At 34.5% G+C, this 17,462-nt stretch overlaps 1 protein-coding gene across 1 annotated transcript in view; it reads left to right on the forward strand.

Annotated features, from left to right (window-relative positions):
• The window catches only part of SALL1 (spalt like transcription factor 1), a 24,810-nt gene extending 8,461 nt beyond the window's left edge, over nucleotides 1–16,349 (forward strand). Inside the window, exons 3-4 of the mRNA XM_053699512.1 lie at nucleotides 1,063–4,493; nucleotides 14,234–16,349. Coding sequence (XP_053555487.1) covers nucleotides 1,063–4,493; nucleotides 14,234–14,674 — 3,872 coding nt within the window. The 3' untranslated portion in view covers nucleotides 14,675–16,349. The remainder of the gene's footprint in view (nucleotides 1–1,062; nucleotides 4,494–14,233) is intronic.
• The last annotated feature ends 1,113 nt before the right edge of the window (nucleotides 16,350–17,462 follow it).

Here is a 17,462-nt window from a genome sequence, read left to right on the forward strand (position 1 = left end):
ATAATCCCTTTATTACCCATTCCCCAGTTTTGCATAAACAACACTGTTATTTGTATACTTTTTACCTCTGTGATTACCTTGTATCTAAGCCTCAGTGACTGGCCCCTTATTTCAGTTCTTTTGACATACTTGCATTTTAGCCCATCAGTGCTGACTCATAAGTAACTCCACAGGAGTGAGTACAATGTTATCTATATGGCACACATGAGCTTTCCGCTGCCTAGCTGTAAAAACGGGCAAAATCCACTTAGATAAGAGGCAGCCTTCAAGGACTTAGACATTAGCATATGAGCCTACCTAGGTTTAGCTTTCAATAAAGAATATTAAAAAAAGAAAGTAAATTGAAAAGTTGTTTAAAATTGCATGCCCTATCTGAATCACAAAAGTTTATTTTTGACTAGACTTGTCCCTTTAATAAGGGATGTCGGTAGGATTTTCAAATGCTTATGTTAGCTATACAGAGTTGCATTTAGTATTTATTATGCATGCATTGGTGTTCACAACTACATATGCTTATAGTAAGCATAGACCAGTATGAGTCTTTTTTGTTGTTGTCTTTTTTACCTTTATCTTGTCATCATAGTGACTGGAGGCTAACTGACTTCAAAGTGACAGCCCAGACTGTCAGATATATTTGAGAACACTGAAAATGAACATGGTTTGACAGGATCTAGAATGTTTAATGAGTCCTTCAAATTGTTGATTTGCACTCAGTGGAGAACTAGACAATATAGCACATGAAATATTGGAAATCAATATTTGCTATGGAATTTCATTATTGCCTAGTGTCTACCATTTATAGTATTTTATATTTTGATGGATTATTTGAAGTAAATGATTATCTAAGACATCACCACTGGTAAAAAATCTTCTTAGAACCTTTAAAAAAATAGCCACAAGCACTATTTTTGTGCTAGATGTATTGATCTGTTTTCATGACCAGTACTGCCTTATTTTAGTATGAATGACAACAGCAATAACTATGTGTGTTGCAGATGCTTATGTTTTAACCTTGGAATATAACTTATCTTTTTTCATATATATTTATATATTTTTTTTTAGGAGGCACAGAGAGGAATCCTGTACATCGAACACCCAAGAGCAAGGATGCTCATGTCTGCAGCAGATGTTGTGCTGAGTTTTTTGAACTATCAGATTTGTTGCAACATAAAAAGAACTGCATAAAAAATCAGTTGGTTTTAATTGTAAATGAAAATCCAGCACCACCCCCACCACCACCACCACCACCACCACCTCCTCTTGCTGAAGCCACCTCACCAAGTCCCCCCTTGGATAATGCTGATGAGCACATTAATGACTCAGTTAATAATGCAGATCAACTGGACTGCAATGGCATTTCAGAGAATGAGAAACCTGAAACAGAGGAGTCCATGGAGGTAGAGTTCTCCGGAACTAACAGTAGTAGCAGTGGTTCCAGCAAAGTGGACAATAACGTCTCGTGCAGTAATAATTCCACATTGGGTACCTCAGCTCTCACAACCTCACTACCTCAAGCAAGGGATCTGGCAACATTGGGAAATTTTTCTGTGATAAATAGTAATGTCATCATTGAGAACCTTCAGAGTACTAGGGTAGCAGTGGCACAATTTTCACAAGAAGCCAAAACTAAAGGGGCATCCAACAATAAACTGGCAGTGCCTGCATTAATGGAGCAGCTCCTGGCTTTGCAACAGCAGCAGATACACCAGTTGCATCTCATTGAACAAATACGTCATCAAATATTACTGTTGGCGTCACAGAATACAGAGATGCCCTCATCTTCAAGTGGACCTCAAGGAACATTGAGGGTATCTGCTACTCCACTGACGACACTGAGTTCCCACTTGTCCCAGCAGCTTGCTGCAGCTGCTGGCTTAGCACAAAGTCTTGCTAGCCAATCAGCCAGCATCAGTGGTATAAAACAACTACCCCCAAATCAGCTACCTCAGAGCAGCCCTGGTACCACAGTTCCATCCAACAGTAGTTCTTCTCCAAATGTCAATTCATTGGCAACAGCAGTTACTCCACCATCCTCTGAAAGAGTTCCTTCAAACACTGGTGGTTCTCAGCTCAATAATCCACCAGCACCTTTAACATCCTCACCAGCTTTTGCAATAAGCAGTTTATTGAGCCCTGCATCCAATCCACTACTACCTCAACCTGCCCCAAATAATACCATTTTCTCCAACCCATTGCCCAGCATTGGAACAACAGCAGAGGATTTAAACTCCCTGAGGAAAGTCGTGCCACCCGGTGTAACTACTTTTGAAACAAAAAGTTCATCTGATGAGGCATTCTTCAAACACAAGTGTAGATTCTGTGCTAAAGTATTTGGCAGTGACAGTGCCTTGCAGATCCATCTGAGATCTCACACTGGTGAGAGACCATTTAAATGTAACATCTGTGGAAACAGATTTTCCACCAAAGGGAATCTGAAAGTCCACTTTCAACGCCATAAAGAGAAGTATCCTCATATCCAAATGAATCCATACCCTGTGCCCGAACATTTAGACAATATTCCTACAAGCACAGGAATCCCATATGGGATGTCAATCCCCCCAGAGAAACCTGTAACAAACTGGCTGGATACTAAACCAGTTCTGCCTTCTCTGACAACATCTGTAGGGTTGCCACTACCACCAACAATTCCCAACCTGACACCTTTTATTAAAACAGAGGAATCCCAACTTATCTCAGCAATTCAACCATCAGTAAGTCCATCAAGCTCAGTAAGAAGTGACACAACAGCTACAGACCCACTTTTAAAAAAAAGTAATAGCCCCCCAGAGGTAGTTGAAACAGAGTTGCCCAGCTCTGAAGAAAAAGGTGAAGATAATTCGCAACATTCTAATTCATTCTCCAACATCAACAGTTCTGTCTGCTCTCCTACACCTGACACTACCCCCATCAGCACTGCCACTTTCTCAAACCCACTATTGCCTCTGATGTCAGAGCAGTTTAAAGCTAAGTTTCCTTTTGGAGGACTGTTAGATGCAGCACCTGCATCAGAGACCTCAAAACTTCAACAGCTTGTCGAAAACATTGACAAAAAGGCAAGTGACCCAAATGAATGTGTTATTTGTCATCGAGTTTTGAGTTGCCAGAGCGCTCTGAAAATGCATTATAGGACACATACTGGGGAAAGGCCATTTAAGTGCAAAGTTTGTGGACGTGCTTTTACCACAAAGGGTAATTTAAAAACCCACTACAGTGTCCATCGAGCCATGCCACCACTTAGAGTTCAGCATTCCTGTCCCATCTGTCAGAAGAAGTTTACTAATGCTGTTGTGCTACAACAGCATATAAGGATGCATATGGGTGGACAGATCCCTAATACCCCAGTTGCTGAAAACTACCCTGACTCCATGGAGTCTGATACTGGATCATTTGATGAGAAGACTATTGATGATCTAGACAATTTCTCAGATGAAAATTTAGAAGATTGTCCTGATAGCAGTGTTCCTGACACACCTAAGTCTGCAGATGCATCTCGAGACAGTCTGTCTTCCTCGCCACTGCCACCAGTAATGTCAAGTATTGCAGCTTTAGAGAACCAGATGAAAATGATTAATGCTGGGCTTGTTGAGCAGCTCCAAGCTAGCCTAAAATCTACTGAGAATGGCTGTGTTGAAGCTGATGTTATGACTAATGACTCATCCTCTCTTGAAGATATGGAAAGTGAGAGGTCAGGAAGTCCTGCTGTCTCTGAGTCCACTTATTCCATGCATGCATTCTCACCATTAAATAGTTCACATGACTATATGAAGTCCCCTCTTACAGATGATAAACAGCAAATATCTTTACCACCTGAAGTTCCTAATGGAATGTCCCCAACTCCTGCTAATGGAGGGGCTTTAGACTTGACCTCTAGTAACACAGACAAGATGATCAAAGAAGAAGAGTCTTTAGGTTTGCTCTTTCCTTTTAGAGATCGAAATAAATTTAAAAATACCATATGTGATATTTGTGGCAAAACCTTTGCATGTCAGAGTGCCTTGGACATTCATTATAGAAGCCATACCAAAGAGAGACCATTTATTTGCACAGCCTGCAATCGTGGCTTTTCCACAAAGGGTAATTTGAAACAGCATATGCTAACACATCAAATGCGAGACCTACCGTCACAGCTCTTCGAACCCAATTCCAACATGAGCAGCAACATAACCAACCCAATAGTTCAACCACCACCTAACCCTTTAGCTACCATTATAAAGACTGAGTTCAATGGTTTCATGCATGGCTCTCCTCAGGACACTAAAGAACCACCTTCTACAGGTATGTTATCTTCAGGAACTTTGTCTTCTTCTGCCACATCACCAGTTCTTCTATCAAACCTGGCCAGGAGAACGCCTAAACAGCATTACTGCCATGCATGTGGGAAATCTTTCTCCTCTTCCAGTGCTTTACAAATACACGAGAGGACTCACACAGGTGAAAAACCTTTTGCCTGCACTATTTGTGGAAGAGCATTTACTACAAAAGGCAATCTTAAGGTAAACATCAAAATTTCCTTTTTGTTGCTAGTTTCCTTAAACATTATTTTGTTATGCTTTGACACATCTAAAACATTTGACTATATCCTTAGATCCTTAGAACCTTTAAATTTAAAGGGACATGAAACCCACATTTTTTTCTTTCATGATTTAGATAGAGCGTGTCATTTTAAACAACTTTCTAATTTACTTCTATTATCTAATTTGCTTTATTCTCTTGATATCACTTGCTGAAAAGCATATCTAGATATGCTCAGTAGCTGCTTATTGGTTGCTGCACATAGAGGCCTCATGTGATTGACTCAGACATGTGCATTGCTATTTCTTCAACAAAGGATATCTAAAGAATTGAGCAAATTAGATAATAGAAGTAAATTGGAAAGTTGTTTAAAATTACACGCCCTATCTGAATCATGAAAGTTTAATTTTGACTAGACTGTCCCTTTAAGAGTTATTTTTTAAATTAACAAAATTGGGTGACCTGACAGAATCCACAAAAAAAAACAAAAACAAAAAAAAAACTGGCACCAAAAGGAACGTTTAGTTCAGGGGTTGATAATTTTATGTCAAACTTAGTTGCCGTCAATGATATTGAGAAGCCATTCCAGAAAGTTTGCAATATATATAATAATAATATATACATGAGTTGTCATGCTATGGAAGCAAAAATGTCATGCTCATTCCACATTTTCTCTTTTACCATATTTATCTTAACCTCACCATTATCATCATTATAATTTGTTTTGCCTTTTCTTAATTATTCCGCCGTAACCAGTTTACGCTTGAATATTTTCTTCCATCCTCTCTCAACTTAGGTCTGTTGTGTACATAGAGGCTGAAAAAGTAAAATCCAGCAGAGAGGGTGGGTAAAGTTGCATATAAAGTACTGAAGCATATATATATATATATATATATATATATATATATATATATATATATATATATATATATATATATATACAGAGAGAGAGAGAGAGAGAGAGAGTGACAAGAGAGAGAGAGAGAGAGAGACGAGAGAGAGTTTCTGGTTTACTTCCTTTATAAAATTTGCTTCATTCTCATGTTATTCTTTGTTGAAGAGATATCTAGGTAGGTAGCGTGCACATTCCTGAAACACTACATAACAGGAAATAATGTTGGCATCTAGTGTTCTTGCAAATGTATAACATTGTTGCACAACCGCTGCCATATAGTGCTGCAGACTTGTGCACGCTCCTGAGCTTAGAGCCCTATTGTTCAACAAAGAATAACAAGAAAACAAAGACAATTTGATAATAGAAGTAAATTGGAAATTTTATTTAAAATTGTATGTTCTATCTGAATCATGAAAGAAACATTTTGGATTTGTGTCCCTTTAATAATTAATTTGCCTTTGTGGTAAAACTATTTGTTTTAGATATTGATCCTCAATATTTCCTGATTTTTATGTATTTGTTATATTGGCTGATCAGAGCTTTTTCCATACTACCAGTTCAGACTGCTGTGGTAGCTGCTTGATAGAATTCCTGCTCTGTGTATGCAGTGGTAACAATTACTCTGCATGAAAGGAAGTCCAATTGATGGGATGGAATAAATTGGCAATAAACTGTCTTGTTAACTTCAGGAAACACTAGAGAAATCTAGAACTAGTACACCCTGAATTAGGAGTATTTTACAAATGGTTTTGTGCATATTATATCTTAATATACCTAAGGTTTTCATGTAATGACCAATTAACACTTTAGTAATCAGTTGGCCAATAAACAGGTTAATTAATACAACCTCAAATCCTCTAGCAGATTAAAAAGACATGAAACCCAAAATTTTACTTTCATGCCTGAAATAGAGAATACATTTGTAAACAACTTTCAAGTTTACTTCTTATATCAAATTTGTTTCATTCTCTTGGTATCCTTTGTTGAAGCAGCAGCGACACATTACTGGTAGCTAGCTTAACACAGCAGGTCAGCTGATAACAGGAGTATATATGTGCAGCCACCAACCAGCAGCTAGTTCCCAGTAATGCATTGTTGCTCCAGAGCGTACCTAGGTATGCTTTTTTAACAAATAATACCAACAGAACAAAGAAAATTAGTTTTGAAAGTAAATTGGAAAGTTGTTTAAAATGATCATTCTGTCTGACTCATGAAAGAACATTTTTTGGTTTCATGTCCCTTTAAAGGGACATTAAATGATAAATGATATCATGCACTACTTAAAGGGACCGTCATCTCCAACATTTTTATTGTTTAAAAAAGATAGATAATCCCTTTATTACACAGTCAACATGGTTATATTAATATACTTTTTACCTCTGTGATTACCTTGTATCTAAACCTCTTCTGACAGCCCCCTGATCACATGACTTTTGATTTAATATCTATTGACTTGCATTTTAGCCAATTAGTGCTGCGCTGTGCACAATTTTTATGGGCATGAGCACAATGTTATCTAGATGGCCCACATGAACTAACAGTCTCCTGTTGTGAAAAACAAATAAAGCAGCATGTGATAAGAGGCTTAGAAACAGGCAGAAATGTAGAGGTTTTTAAATGTTATAAAATATATTGCTATAACAATGTTGGTTGTGCAAAGCTGGGGAATGGGTAGTAAAGGTGTTATTTATCTTTTAAAACATTAACAATTTTGGTGTGGACTGTCCCTTTAAAAAAGTTAATATTTTAATTTAATCACAAAATTATATTGTGCAATATTTAAACGTTAACTTTTTCCATACAAAAAGTTAAAGCTGCTTAAATTGGTGCTAACATAGGATGTGTTATGTTCATATACACAGTTTAATCATAGGCACAGAATGAGGAAAGTATTGTAGCAATTTTTTTTAGCTATGATGCCTCACAGCATTGAAAACAATGGAAATATAAAAAAAAATGTTTTTTTTTTATTTTATTTTGGAGTCAAAGACACATAAAACATTGACAGTTTATATATTGTAGCAAAACCTGTGGTTGTTTGTTGAGGACACCCAGACACCCTATTCAATAAAGGCATAAATCTGGTTTGTGTTAACCCCTAAACTATAGCATTAAAAGCTGTGAGATTTGTGTAACATGTCGTCCTATTACACCAGCATTCTTTTATAAACGATATAAAAATTATATACTACTAGAGATTTTTACAATAGTAATTATCTTGCCTTTGAATCTTTCCCCCCCCCAGTCTCATTGGTATAAAAAGGAACAAAAATATCTATAATAAAATGCTATGATATCGAACTGTTGTAATTTTACTATTGCTTGCACAGAGCTATGGGGATGACTACAATTCTTTCAAAGTTTATATAATGATTTTTGTACGATATTTACTATTAAAGTCTATAGAGAGTTTTGCAGATAAATCATTAGATAAGCTTTTCTAAAGGATTGTAAATTAACCCCCTATGTGTTCAACTCCCGCAAAGGGCAAGATTACAAGTTGCACATTATGGGTTTTCTGGTGCGCGATGTGCTCTTATCACAATTTCTATTGTGCAGGTATTACAAATCTTGAAAAATCACGATTGCGCGCGCATTCGCCTTTTACGTAACAATCCTTTCCGCCCTCGAAGAGCTGTAGTTAACAGTTTTGCACAACATAAAAGTTTCACAAAACACTTCAAAAATACATTACAGAGTACAGTTACACTCATATTAACACTGTCTAATAAAACATATTTAAAATAAATATTGCACACAAAAAGTTATAAGGGCTCAAAGATATGAGATCTCGGGTGATAGAGAAAAAAAGCAGAGGCAGGAATTTTACAATGACATACATAGAGAAACATGGATTTAAATGTCTAGAGATATGTTTAACTATGGAGATAATGAATAGATTTCACATTACAAACTTATGCACCTTAAACAAATACTCATATGGATTTTCAATGCGATATTCGCATATAGATCTTGAGATATCTAGACATATATGTAGATTCATATACATATTTAGCTATACATAGCTATATCAGTCCAAAAATCATCACATATAAAGATAAATATTTATTTTGAAATAAATTTAACATATTTTCCGGTTGTGAAAACATATTGCAATATGAAATATTCGCATTTTGATGTAAACTTTTCGAGGAGAATACATCATGGGCTTTGCGCAACAGATTAGGGTTTTTGTGTTTTGTTTTTTTTCTATTTGTCTTCTCCATTGACTGCTATGGAATACGTGTGCTTAACACGCGCAAAATAAGTTAGCTCAAACAACCTCAAATGCAAAAAAAGCCATAAAGTGCGCAGTGTTTTCACAACTGATTTGCCGCGCGACTTGTGATCTTGCCCAAAGTTAATTTGGTGCTTCCAGTCCTGAGTTGAACACGGCTCTTGATTGGCAGCTACACACATATTCAGCCCCTTATCTGTTGAGCAGTCACATTCAACTCTAGGCCAGTAATGCATTAGTGTTTTACAGCTCACTTTAACTATATGTTTAACTAATTAGCAGTTTCAAACACAGTTTCAAACAATAAATATTGCAATAGCAAAACACCATAGGACATTAAAGCATTTTATTATTGATCATGTTTGGCTCTTTAATTTAGCAGTCTTTTTTATTTATGTAATAGTTATATATTAACTAGTGAAATGTATGTTATCTGCTTTTTGTAAATTGTTACAAAAAAATACATAATTCTATTGATGTTATGCATGTATAGCTCAAGATTGGCTGAATCAGTAGCTGAATATTTGCATTTGTACATTTAGTGTTGACAAAACATATCTCTAGGGGTTCCTGTCAGAAACATGAGTTAAACAATTACTTTAAACTAGTTATGTCCACAAATCAGATTCTATAAGTGAGGTATATGAATATGCCGTGGTAGTCTGTCTTCCCCAGTATAAAAGTATTCCAGTAAACATTCAATTAATTCAACCATTGCAGACAAATCAGCATCTTATTTTGTTTATTGCTTGAAAACAATAGGGCTTTTGAAGTGAAGGTAAACAGCCTTCCATATACAATAGCATATTGTATTTTGCTATTGTCATAAATAGATTGATTGTTTGTGTATAAATCCCTGCCTAGATTCAAATATCCATAAAAAAAAACATAAATTGGAATCTTTTGTACAATGTAATTAAGAGGCATTTTGCTTTTGATATCAATTAACCCTTATATGTCTGCATGAAAAAAAAAATAAGATCCTTTTTTTTTTAAATTTCCTCTAACAATCGTACAAAAGGTGCAGCAGTTGCAGACAATCACCTGCTGCACAGCCAATCTATCACATTATTCACATTCCTCCCTTGGAACTGATTTACATCTATCTACCTAACTGTCTATCTATCAGTCTATCTATCTATCTATCTATCTAGTATTTATCTATCTATCTATCTATCTATCTATCTATCTATCTATATATATATATATATATATATATACACACACACACACAAATATATATGTGTGTGTGTTTGTATATATATATATATATATATATTATGTATATATATATATATATATATATATATATATATATATATGGGAGAGATAAATATATAGATACATATTTATAAGTTAGGAGCTTTTTTGTGTAACAGATTATTTTATTAATAAAAAAAAAGTTTTTTTTTCTTGTGAGATGTGTCATTATCCACCAAATTAGCAGAGAGTTTTTTTTATCAGTCTGAGAAGATTTAATGCTCAGCTGTACTCAGATATGCACTTCCTGATCGTTTTAAAATCAAAATGAATAGCTTTGACTTTTTCATGCAAAAACTATTTTTAGCATGTTTAAATAGTGTTCCTTTATATACACAATATATGCTTACTGTTCTGTTAGCTTTATAATTTACAGTATGGTTTTTATTTGCATTGTTTAAAGGACCAGTCAACACAGTAGATTTGCATAATCAACAAATGCAAGATAACAAGACAATGCAATAGCACTTAGTCTGAACTTCAAATGAGTAGTAGATTTTTGTTTTGACAATTTTAAAAGTTATGTCTTTTTCCACTCCCCCTGTACCATGTGACAGCCATCAGCCAATCACAAATGCATACACGTACCATGTGACAGCCATCAGCTATTCACAAATGCATATACACTTATTCTTGCACCTGCTCAGTAGGAGCTGGTGACTCAAAAAGTTTAAATATAAAAAGACTGTGCACATTTAGTTAATGGAAGTAAATGGGAAAGTTGTTTAAAATGGCATGCTCTATCTGAATAATGAAAGTTGAATTTTGATTGAGTGTCTCTTTAAATCAAGATTTAAGCACTTTATTGAAAAAGTCTGCATACAAAATTAAATGTTTAAAATTGTCTGACAAACCTCCCATAGCATGTTTACTTTGGCAAAGTAAATATATATATATATATATATATATATATATATATATATATATATATATTATTTGTTATTATTTAGTTTGCTTGTCTTTCTTGTAATTTACTACCTCCAATAATGTAGCTCCTACTACTCCCTTACAGAGAGTTAAGAATTGGCAATTTCAGAATGCACTTGGGCTACAACTCTTGAAAAATACCTAAGAGTATATTTCTTACCATCCTAGTCAACAAGAATCAGATATAATTGACCTCCTGCTCTGATCTAAGCAGTGACTGTGCACTAACTAATTGAGTTGAGCAAACTCTGGCATATGTATTCCATTCACTTTTAGAAGTAGAAAAAGCACAGTTTTCAGAAAAAGTGATGCATGCGCACAGCATTTTCTTTTTGTGTGTGCCAGAGTAATGATATAAACTGACAAAGTATACAAGCCCCATTTCACTCATGTTTCATCATTAATAAAGAAATATTACTAGTTAATGAAAAATGTTAATAAAGAAAAAATAACTAAAGACTCACGCAGCCCCTCAGTTAGCCCTATTTACCCACATTAGACCTCAGATGGACCCACTTGCCCTGTAGCCCCTCAGTCACCTCCGTTTCCCATATAAGACCTTAGACCATACTCATTGTCCTGCAGCCCCTATGTCAGCCCAATACAGACCTCTGCAGTCTGCTGTTTTGGTTTTCCATGGGCATTGTGTGCTGTCTCCCAAGAACCAAGTACAAGGCCTATGCAAGGGGAAGTGGAGATGCTAAGAGTGCTGTTAAAAATAACGTGCCACATGTGAAACACATGCCGAAGGCCCGCTTTCAAATATATATATATATATATATATATATATATATATATATATATATATATATATATACGATCCAAGCAAATAGAGGCACTCACCGTGTGCAAAAAGGTGTTTTATTCAAATTTTTACAGAGTTAACGTTTTCAGGCTGTGATACCCGTCCTCAGACTCCTGAAAAGAAAATCAGTGTGTCTGGAGGACTGAGGACAGGCATCACAGCCCGAAAACGTTAACTCTAAAAATTTGAATAAAACACCTTTTGCACACGGTGAGTGCCTCTATTTGCTTGGATCGTATATGATATATTCTGAGTGCACCCCGGATTTGGAACATTCAATAGTGAGTGCTGGTACTTTGGGACTTTATATATATATACAGTAAATATATATATATATATATATATATATATATATATATATTAAATACAGTATATATATATATATATATATATATATATATATATGCAGTAAATATACACAGGGCTCGACAAACCCAGGAGCCTGGGAGCCACTGGCTCCTAGAATTTTACCCCTGGCTCCTAACTTTTTGGGTTATTATCCATATATCTATATACAAATACAACTGTCTGGCTCCTAAATATTTATATATGTATATATATATATATATATATATATATATATATATATATATATATATATATATATATATAGAAGACAAAGTCGCTGGACTTGCAAATAGTGTGTACTGATGAAGGGAAGTGTTTGACCCCTGAAACATCACTTTTGGAATAAAGTATTTGCAAATCCAGCAAGTGCGGATCCTTTGTCTTCTATATCTCCTCTACTCCTGTCACCCTGGCATGTTTTTTAAGGTGAGAGTGCAAATCCTGCGGAATTATATATATATATAGTAAAAAAGATATTGATAAATATTTTGGAAGCAATAAGATATGAGAGATTGTTAACCTCATTTGCATATAACTTCCCAGAATCTCAAAATTTCTTCCTCCAGTGCAAACATTGCTGAGGTTTTTTTTTTCTATGACACTATAAAATTATTATTTCATAAGTACAGTATATTACAAATGCCAAATACCAGATTTTAAAGGATCATTAAACACCTCTTTCTTGAGGGTAAGAATGGTTATCCCTAACTACCTAGAAATGAGAGAGCAAATTCAGTAACCTAGATTTTTATATATATATTTAAAATGTATCCATTTTATCTTTAAACTCCTTTTTTATTATGTATTCTACAGACTGACAAGCTGATGTTTTCTATCAGTGAGAATGCATTACCACACATTACTTTAAAACAATGTATCAAATATTTCTTCAATTAAACTCTACTCCAGAATTTTTATTGATCAAAAATATAAATAATCCCTTTATTACCCATTCCCCAGTTTTGCATATTTATATTAATATACTTTTTACCTCTGTGGTTACCTTGTATCTAAGCCTCTGCAGACTGGCCCCTTATTATAGTTGTTTTGTCAGACTTACATTTTAGCCAATCAGTGCTGCATCATAAATAACTCCACGGTGTGAGCACAAATGTTATTTATATGACACACATGAACTAGCGCTATCAAACTATGATACACTGTTAAAATTAACTGAGATAAACCTTCAGGGGCTTAGAAATTAACATATGAGTCTATCTAGGTTTAGATTTCAACAAAGAATACCACGAGAACAAAGCAAATTTGATGATAAAAGTAAATTGGAAAGTTGTTTAAAATGGCATGCTCTATCTGAATCATGAAAGTTTAATTTTGACTAGTCTGTCCCTTTAATTGCTATTCCATTACCATGGTCCCCTGCTACAGAGAGTAGCTGTCTTGTACAGTGCACACTTTACTGCCTGTGCTTGACCTGAGTGTTGTCACTGCCCTCTACAGCTCAGGCAATAACATGTGTCCGTTGAGCTTGTGCTAAAGTCATTTGACAGCTAATCATCACAGGAGCATGGAAATTGAGCATATTTCAAACAAAAACCTTCTCCCAGAGGTGTTTGTTTTTTAAAATAAGGCTGATTATTTATGTGGCTATTTTGAAACCCACTATAATGTCCTTTTAAAACAAAAGACAACATTGCTTAACAGTGCTGGCAGCACTTGAGTGAATACAGCTAATCTGCATAGAACACTATAAAACATCTGCTGCATCTTGTGATTGGTTGCTTCAACCGCTCTATTTACAAACATTATATTCAAATTTCAATGCTGCAATTACTTAAAGGGGCATAAAACCCTATTTTTTTCTTTTAATATTCAGATAGAGCATGCACTTTTAAACAACTTTCCAATTTATTTCTATTACCTAATTTGTTTTGTTCTTTTTGTATCCTTTGTTGAAAAATATACCTAGGTATACTCGGAATCTGCTGGTGGCTGCACAAATTTGCCTCTTCTCATTGGCTTTCAGTTAGCTCCCAGTAGTACTGCTCCTTCAACAAAGGATACCAAGATAATTAAGCATATTAGATAATAAAGTAAATTGTTTTGTTTTTTTTAAATTGTATGCTCTGTCTGAATCATGAAAGAAAAAAATTGTGTTTCATGTCCCTTTAAATAGATCTTTTATTTATTTATAAAGTACTTTTCTATTTTTTTCCAAATATAGATGTATGTAGATTATATTATATTTGAGTTTCATATATACATTTTTTTTCTTGTGATTTTAATATAGGTTCACATGGGAACTCATATGTGGAACAGTACCCCTGCACGAAGAGGTAGAAGACTATCTGTTGATGGACCCATGGCATTTTTAGGAGGGAATCCTGTAAAATTTCCTGAAATATTCCAGAAGGACCTAGTTGCAAGGGCAGGGAATGGTGATCCCTCAGGTTTCTGGCATCAGTATGCAGCAGCTTTGTCAAACGGATTGGCTATGAAGACCAACGAGATCTCTGTTATTCAGAACGGTGGTATTACACCAATGGCTGGTAGTTTAGGGAACAGCGGTAGCTCTCCCATCAGCGGACTGACTGGGAGCCTAGAAAAACTCCAGAACTCTGAACCGAATGCACCTCTAGCTGGTCTGGAGAAATTAGCAAGCAGCGAAAATGGGACATCTTTCAGATTTATGCGTTTCGTGGAGGACAGTAAAGAAATTGCTACAAATTAACGCAAAAACTCTTGAGAGAACTTTACACGCAGCCAAGGGTTGCTTTTTTTTTTATTTTTGTGACTCGATTTATGAATTTCTTTTTTTTTTTTGGTATCATGTTTAACTTGTAGATTTTAAAGTGGGTGTATTTATTAGTGATAACAGTTGTGCAAACAAATGCAAGCATTAACTTTGGTCTCCTGTATTTTGAACTAAATACTAATAGACTGGAGTTATGTAAACATGCTGTAACATTTATAGCAACTTGCAAGTCTTGATAGCTGAACTTTTTTTTTTTTTTTTTTTTTTTTTTGCATTAACTTATTTTATATATATTCTAGTTTAACATGGTCCCTTGGTGTTCATACATAAAATATGGCAAATGGACTTTAATCTTCTTGTCTATATGTGAATGCACATTTTTAAGGGAAATATTTCTCAGTCCAGAAACAAGTTGAAGGTTGGTGGTGCTGATAAAAATAGACTGTCTTGATGGCTATATGGTGCAACATAAAATGGATTCAGATAGTCATTCAAAATTTGTGTGTGTTTTTCTTTTTTTTTTTTCTCTCTCTGTAATAGAAACCTGCATTAGGAATTTTCGTTACAATTTTTTTTTTTTAAAAAAAGGTTTTAACTCTTTTTAGTCTTGTTCTTTATAAGTGTTTCCACAGTTGAAGAGGCATAATACCCATATGCTAAATCACTTCAAAGTTATAGAACATAACTGTAAAAAGCTGGCATGAAAACATCACCTGAACATTTCTATGTAAAAAGGGAAGATATTTTACCTCACAATTTCTTCAGCTCACCAGAGTAAGTGCTCTGTGAAGTTATACTTTAGCTGCTGTCCAGCTGCCAGTTAAAAAAACAAACAAGCAAAAAAAAAAAAAAATAGCCAATCAGCATCAGCAGTGCTAAGGTCATACATTGCTTTGCTGTGATCTCCCTAAAAATCTTGTGAGATTTCATAGTAAACTTTCTTAAACTGAATAGGAAAATAACATGACTGTGCCTGCACATGCCAGATGCACACTACTTTGCAAGTCCTGGGACTAGCATCCTGATTGGCTGCTTAAGTTCTATTTACAGTGGGGTGTGAATACTTAGGAAATTTAAGGTAAAATATCTTCCTTTTTACATAGAGATGTTAAGGTGATATTTTCTAGTCAGCTTTTTACGGCTATGCTGCATCACCTTCAAGTGCTTCAACATTTGGGTATCATGTCCCTTTATGTTTTCTGTACAGTAACAAGCACGCACATAGTTTGAGACTTGGCGACTGGCATATTATATATATTTTTTTTAATTATTATTATTATTATTTCCCTTGCCTTGTAGATATACATTTTAGAAAATGTGCTGGGATTTCACAATTGCTGCTAATTATTATAGCATCTTGAACAACCTGCTGTGGGGAAACTGTAGATGCTTTTGTAAATATACCTGTATATACCTATAAAATAAGGAAATATTCACTTTGATTAAAATGTACATATGTTCCTTAAAACCAAGCCTTCTATTCTTGAATAGGAGATAAGTGAGTTGTTGATTTATTTTGTATTAGTGGGAAGTGGACATTATCAGCTTTCTTTTGGAAGCCGAAGTCCTGCTTTGTTCATGGTTTTACTGACTAATAGCAAAAATACTGTAATTTTAAGCAAGTTATCAAATACAATTTTTTTCCAACAGATGCAGTTTGTGGTTATTAATGTGTGACAGTGCAGTATAGTTTTCTATTTCAAGTGCAAATCTAAATTTACTACAAACATGGCACTCTCCAGTGAAACATATCTGTCTATTTCCCATATTGTCCCATAATGCTGTGATGCAAAGTCTGGAGTTTTTTACATTATAATAATGTTTCTATTTGATAGAAATTAAATGGATAGTGAATAAAGAATTAGAGTATCCATGAGGTAAGTTAATTATATAATTGCTCTTTAAAAGTCTTTGTAGTGAACGATATCATTTTTGTTTTACATTTGTAGAATTCTAAATTATTACTGGTTCATTTGGTGTCTCTTAACATGTAGATTTTAAAACTATTTTCAATATACAGCCCACATATTCATGATGGGTTTAAGATTTCCCAAAGACCAATTGACTCTGATAGCAGGTAACTCCATATATCAACCACTCTGTAAAATAGGGCTTCTAATGTTGCACTGTTTTTAATAATATAGTTGAACAATATACCTTGTTTTATCGTTGTTCTTTCACTAATTATCTATTTTTTTTATTTATTTTTTTAAATCCATTAAAACTTTTAATTTTAAAACCTTAAAAAGGGATTAGACACAATTTGAGCAACTAAGTTATATAAAATATTTGGATGTAATCCACATTACTCTTGTAGGTTTTAACAAAAAAAATATTAAATTTCTAATAATTGTTTGAAGTATAATATCATTAGTGTAATATATAAGTGCATGGACTTTAAAAAAATGTTAATACAATAAGTTTAAGATATCCATGTCTCTATATACTCTGGATAAATTACACCAATTAGAGGTGGAAATCAGTTACATGAACTGTTCTCATGCGGGGATATCCTAATTTGTTTGGTCTTAGAATTTGGGACCATTTACCATAAAGAAAAAAAAAAGAAGAATGAACAGACTGCTGTACTTTATCATAGCTTACTCATAAGCCAGAGTGATGTAGCTATTATTTAGAATAGATATTGGAAGCTGGGTATAAAAGAGGTGAGAAGTTCAACTGACCAAACCACCTCCTGTGTTACTGCCAAAAACCGCTCAAATGGTCACTTTTGTCTTTCAACAAACAAGACATTTGTGTTTGG

This window comes from Bombina bombina, chromosome 1, assembly GCF_027579735.1.
Source record: "Bombina bombina isolate aBomBom1 chromosome 1, aBomBom1.pri, whole genome shotgun sequence".
NCBI classification, from domain to species: Eukaryota; Metazoa; Chordata; class Amphibia; order Anura; family Bombinatoridae; genus Bombina; species Bombina bombina.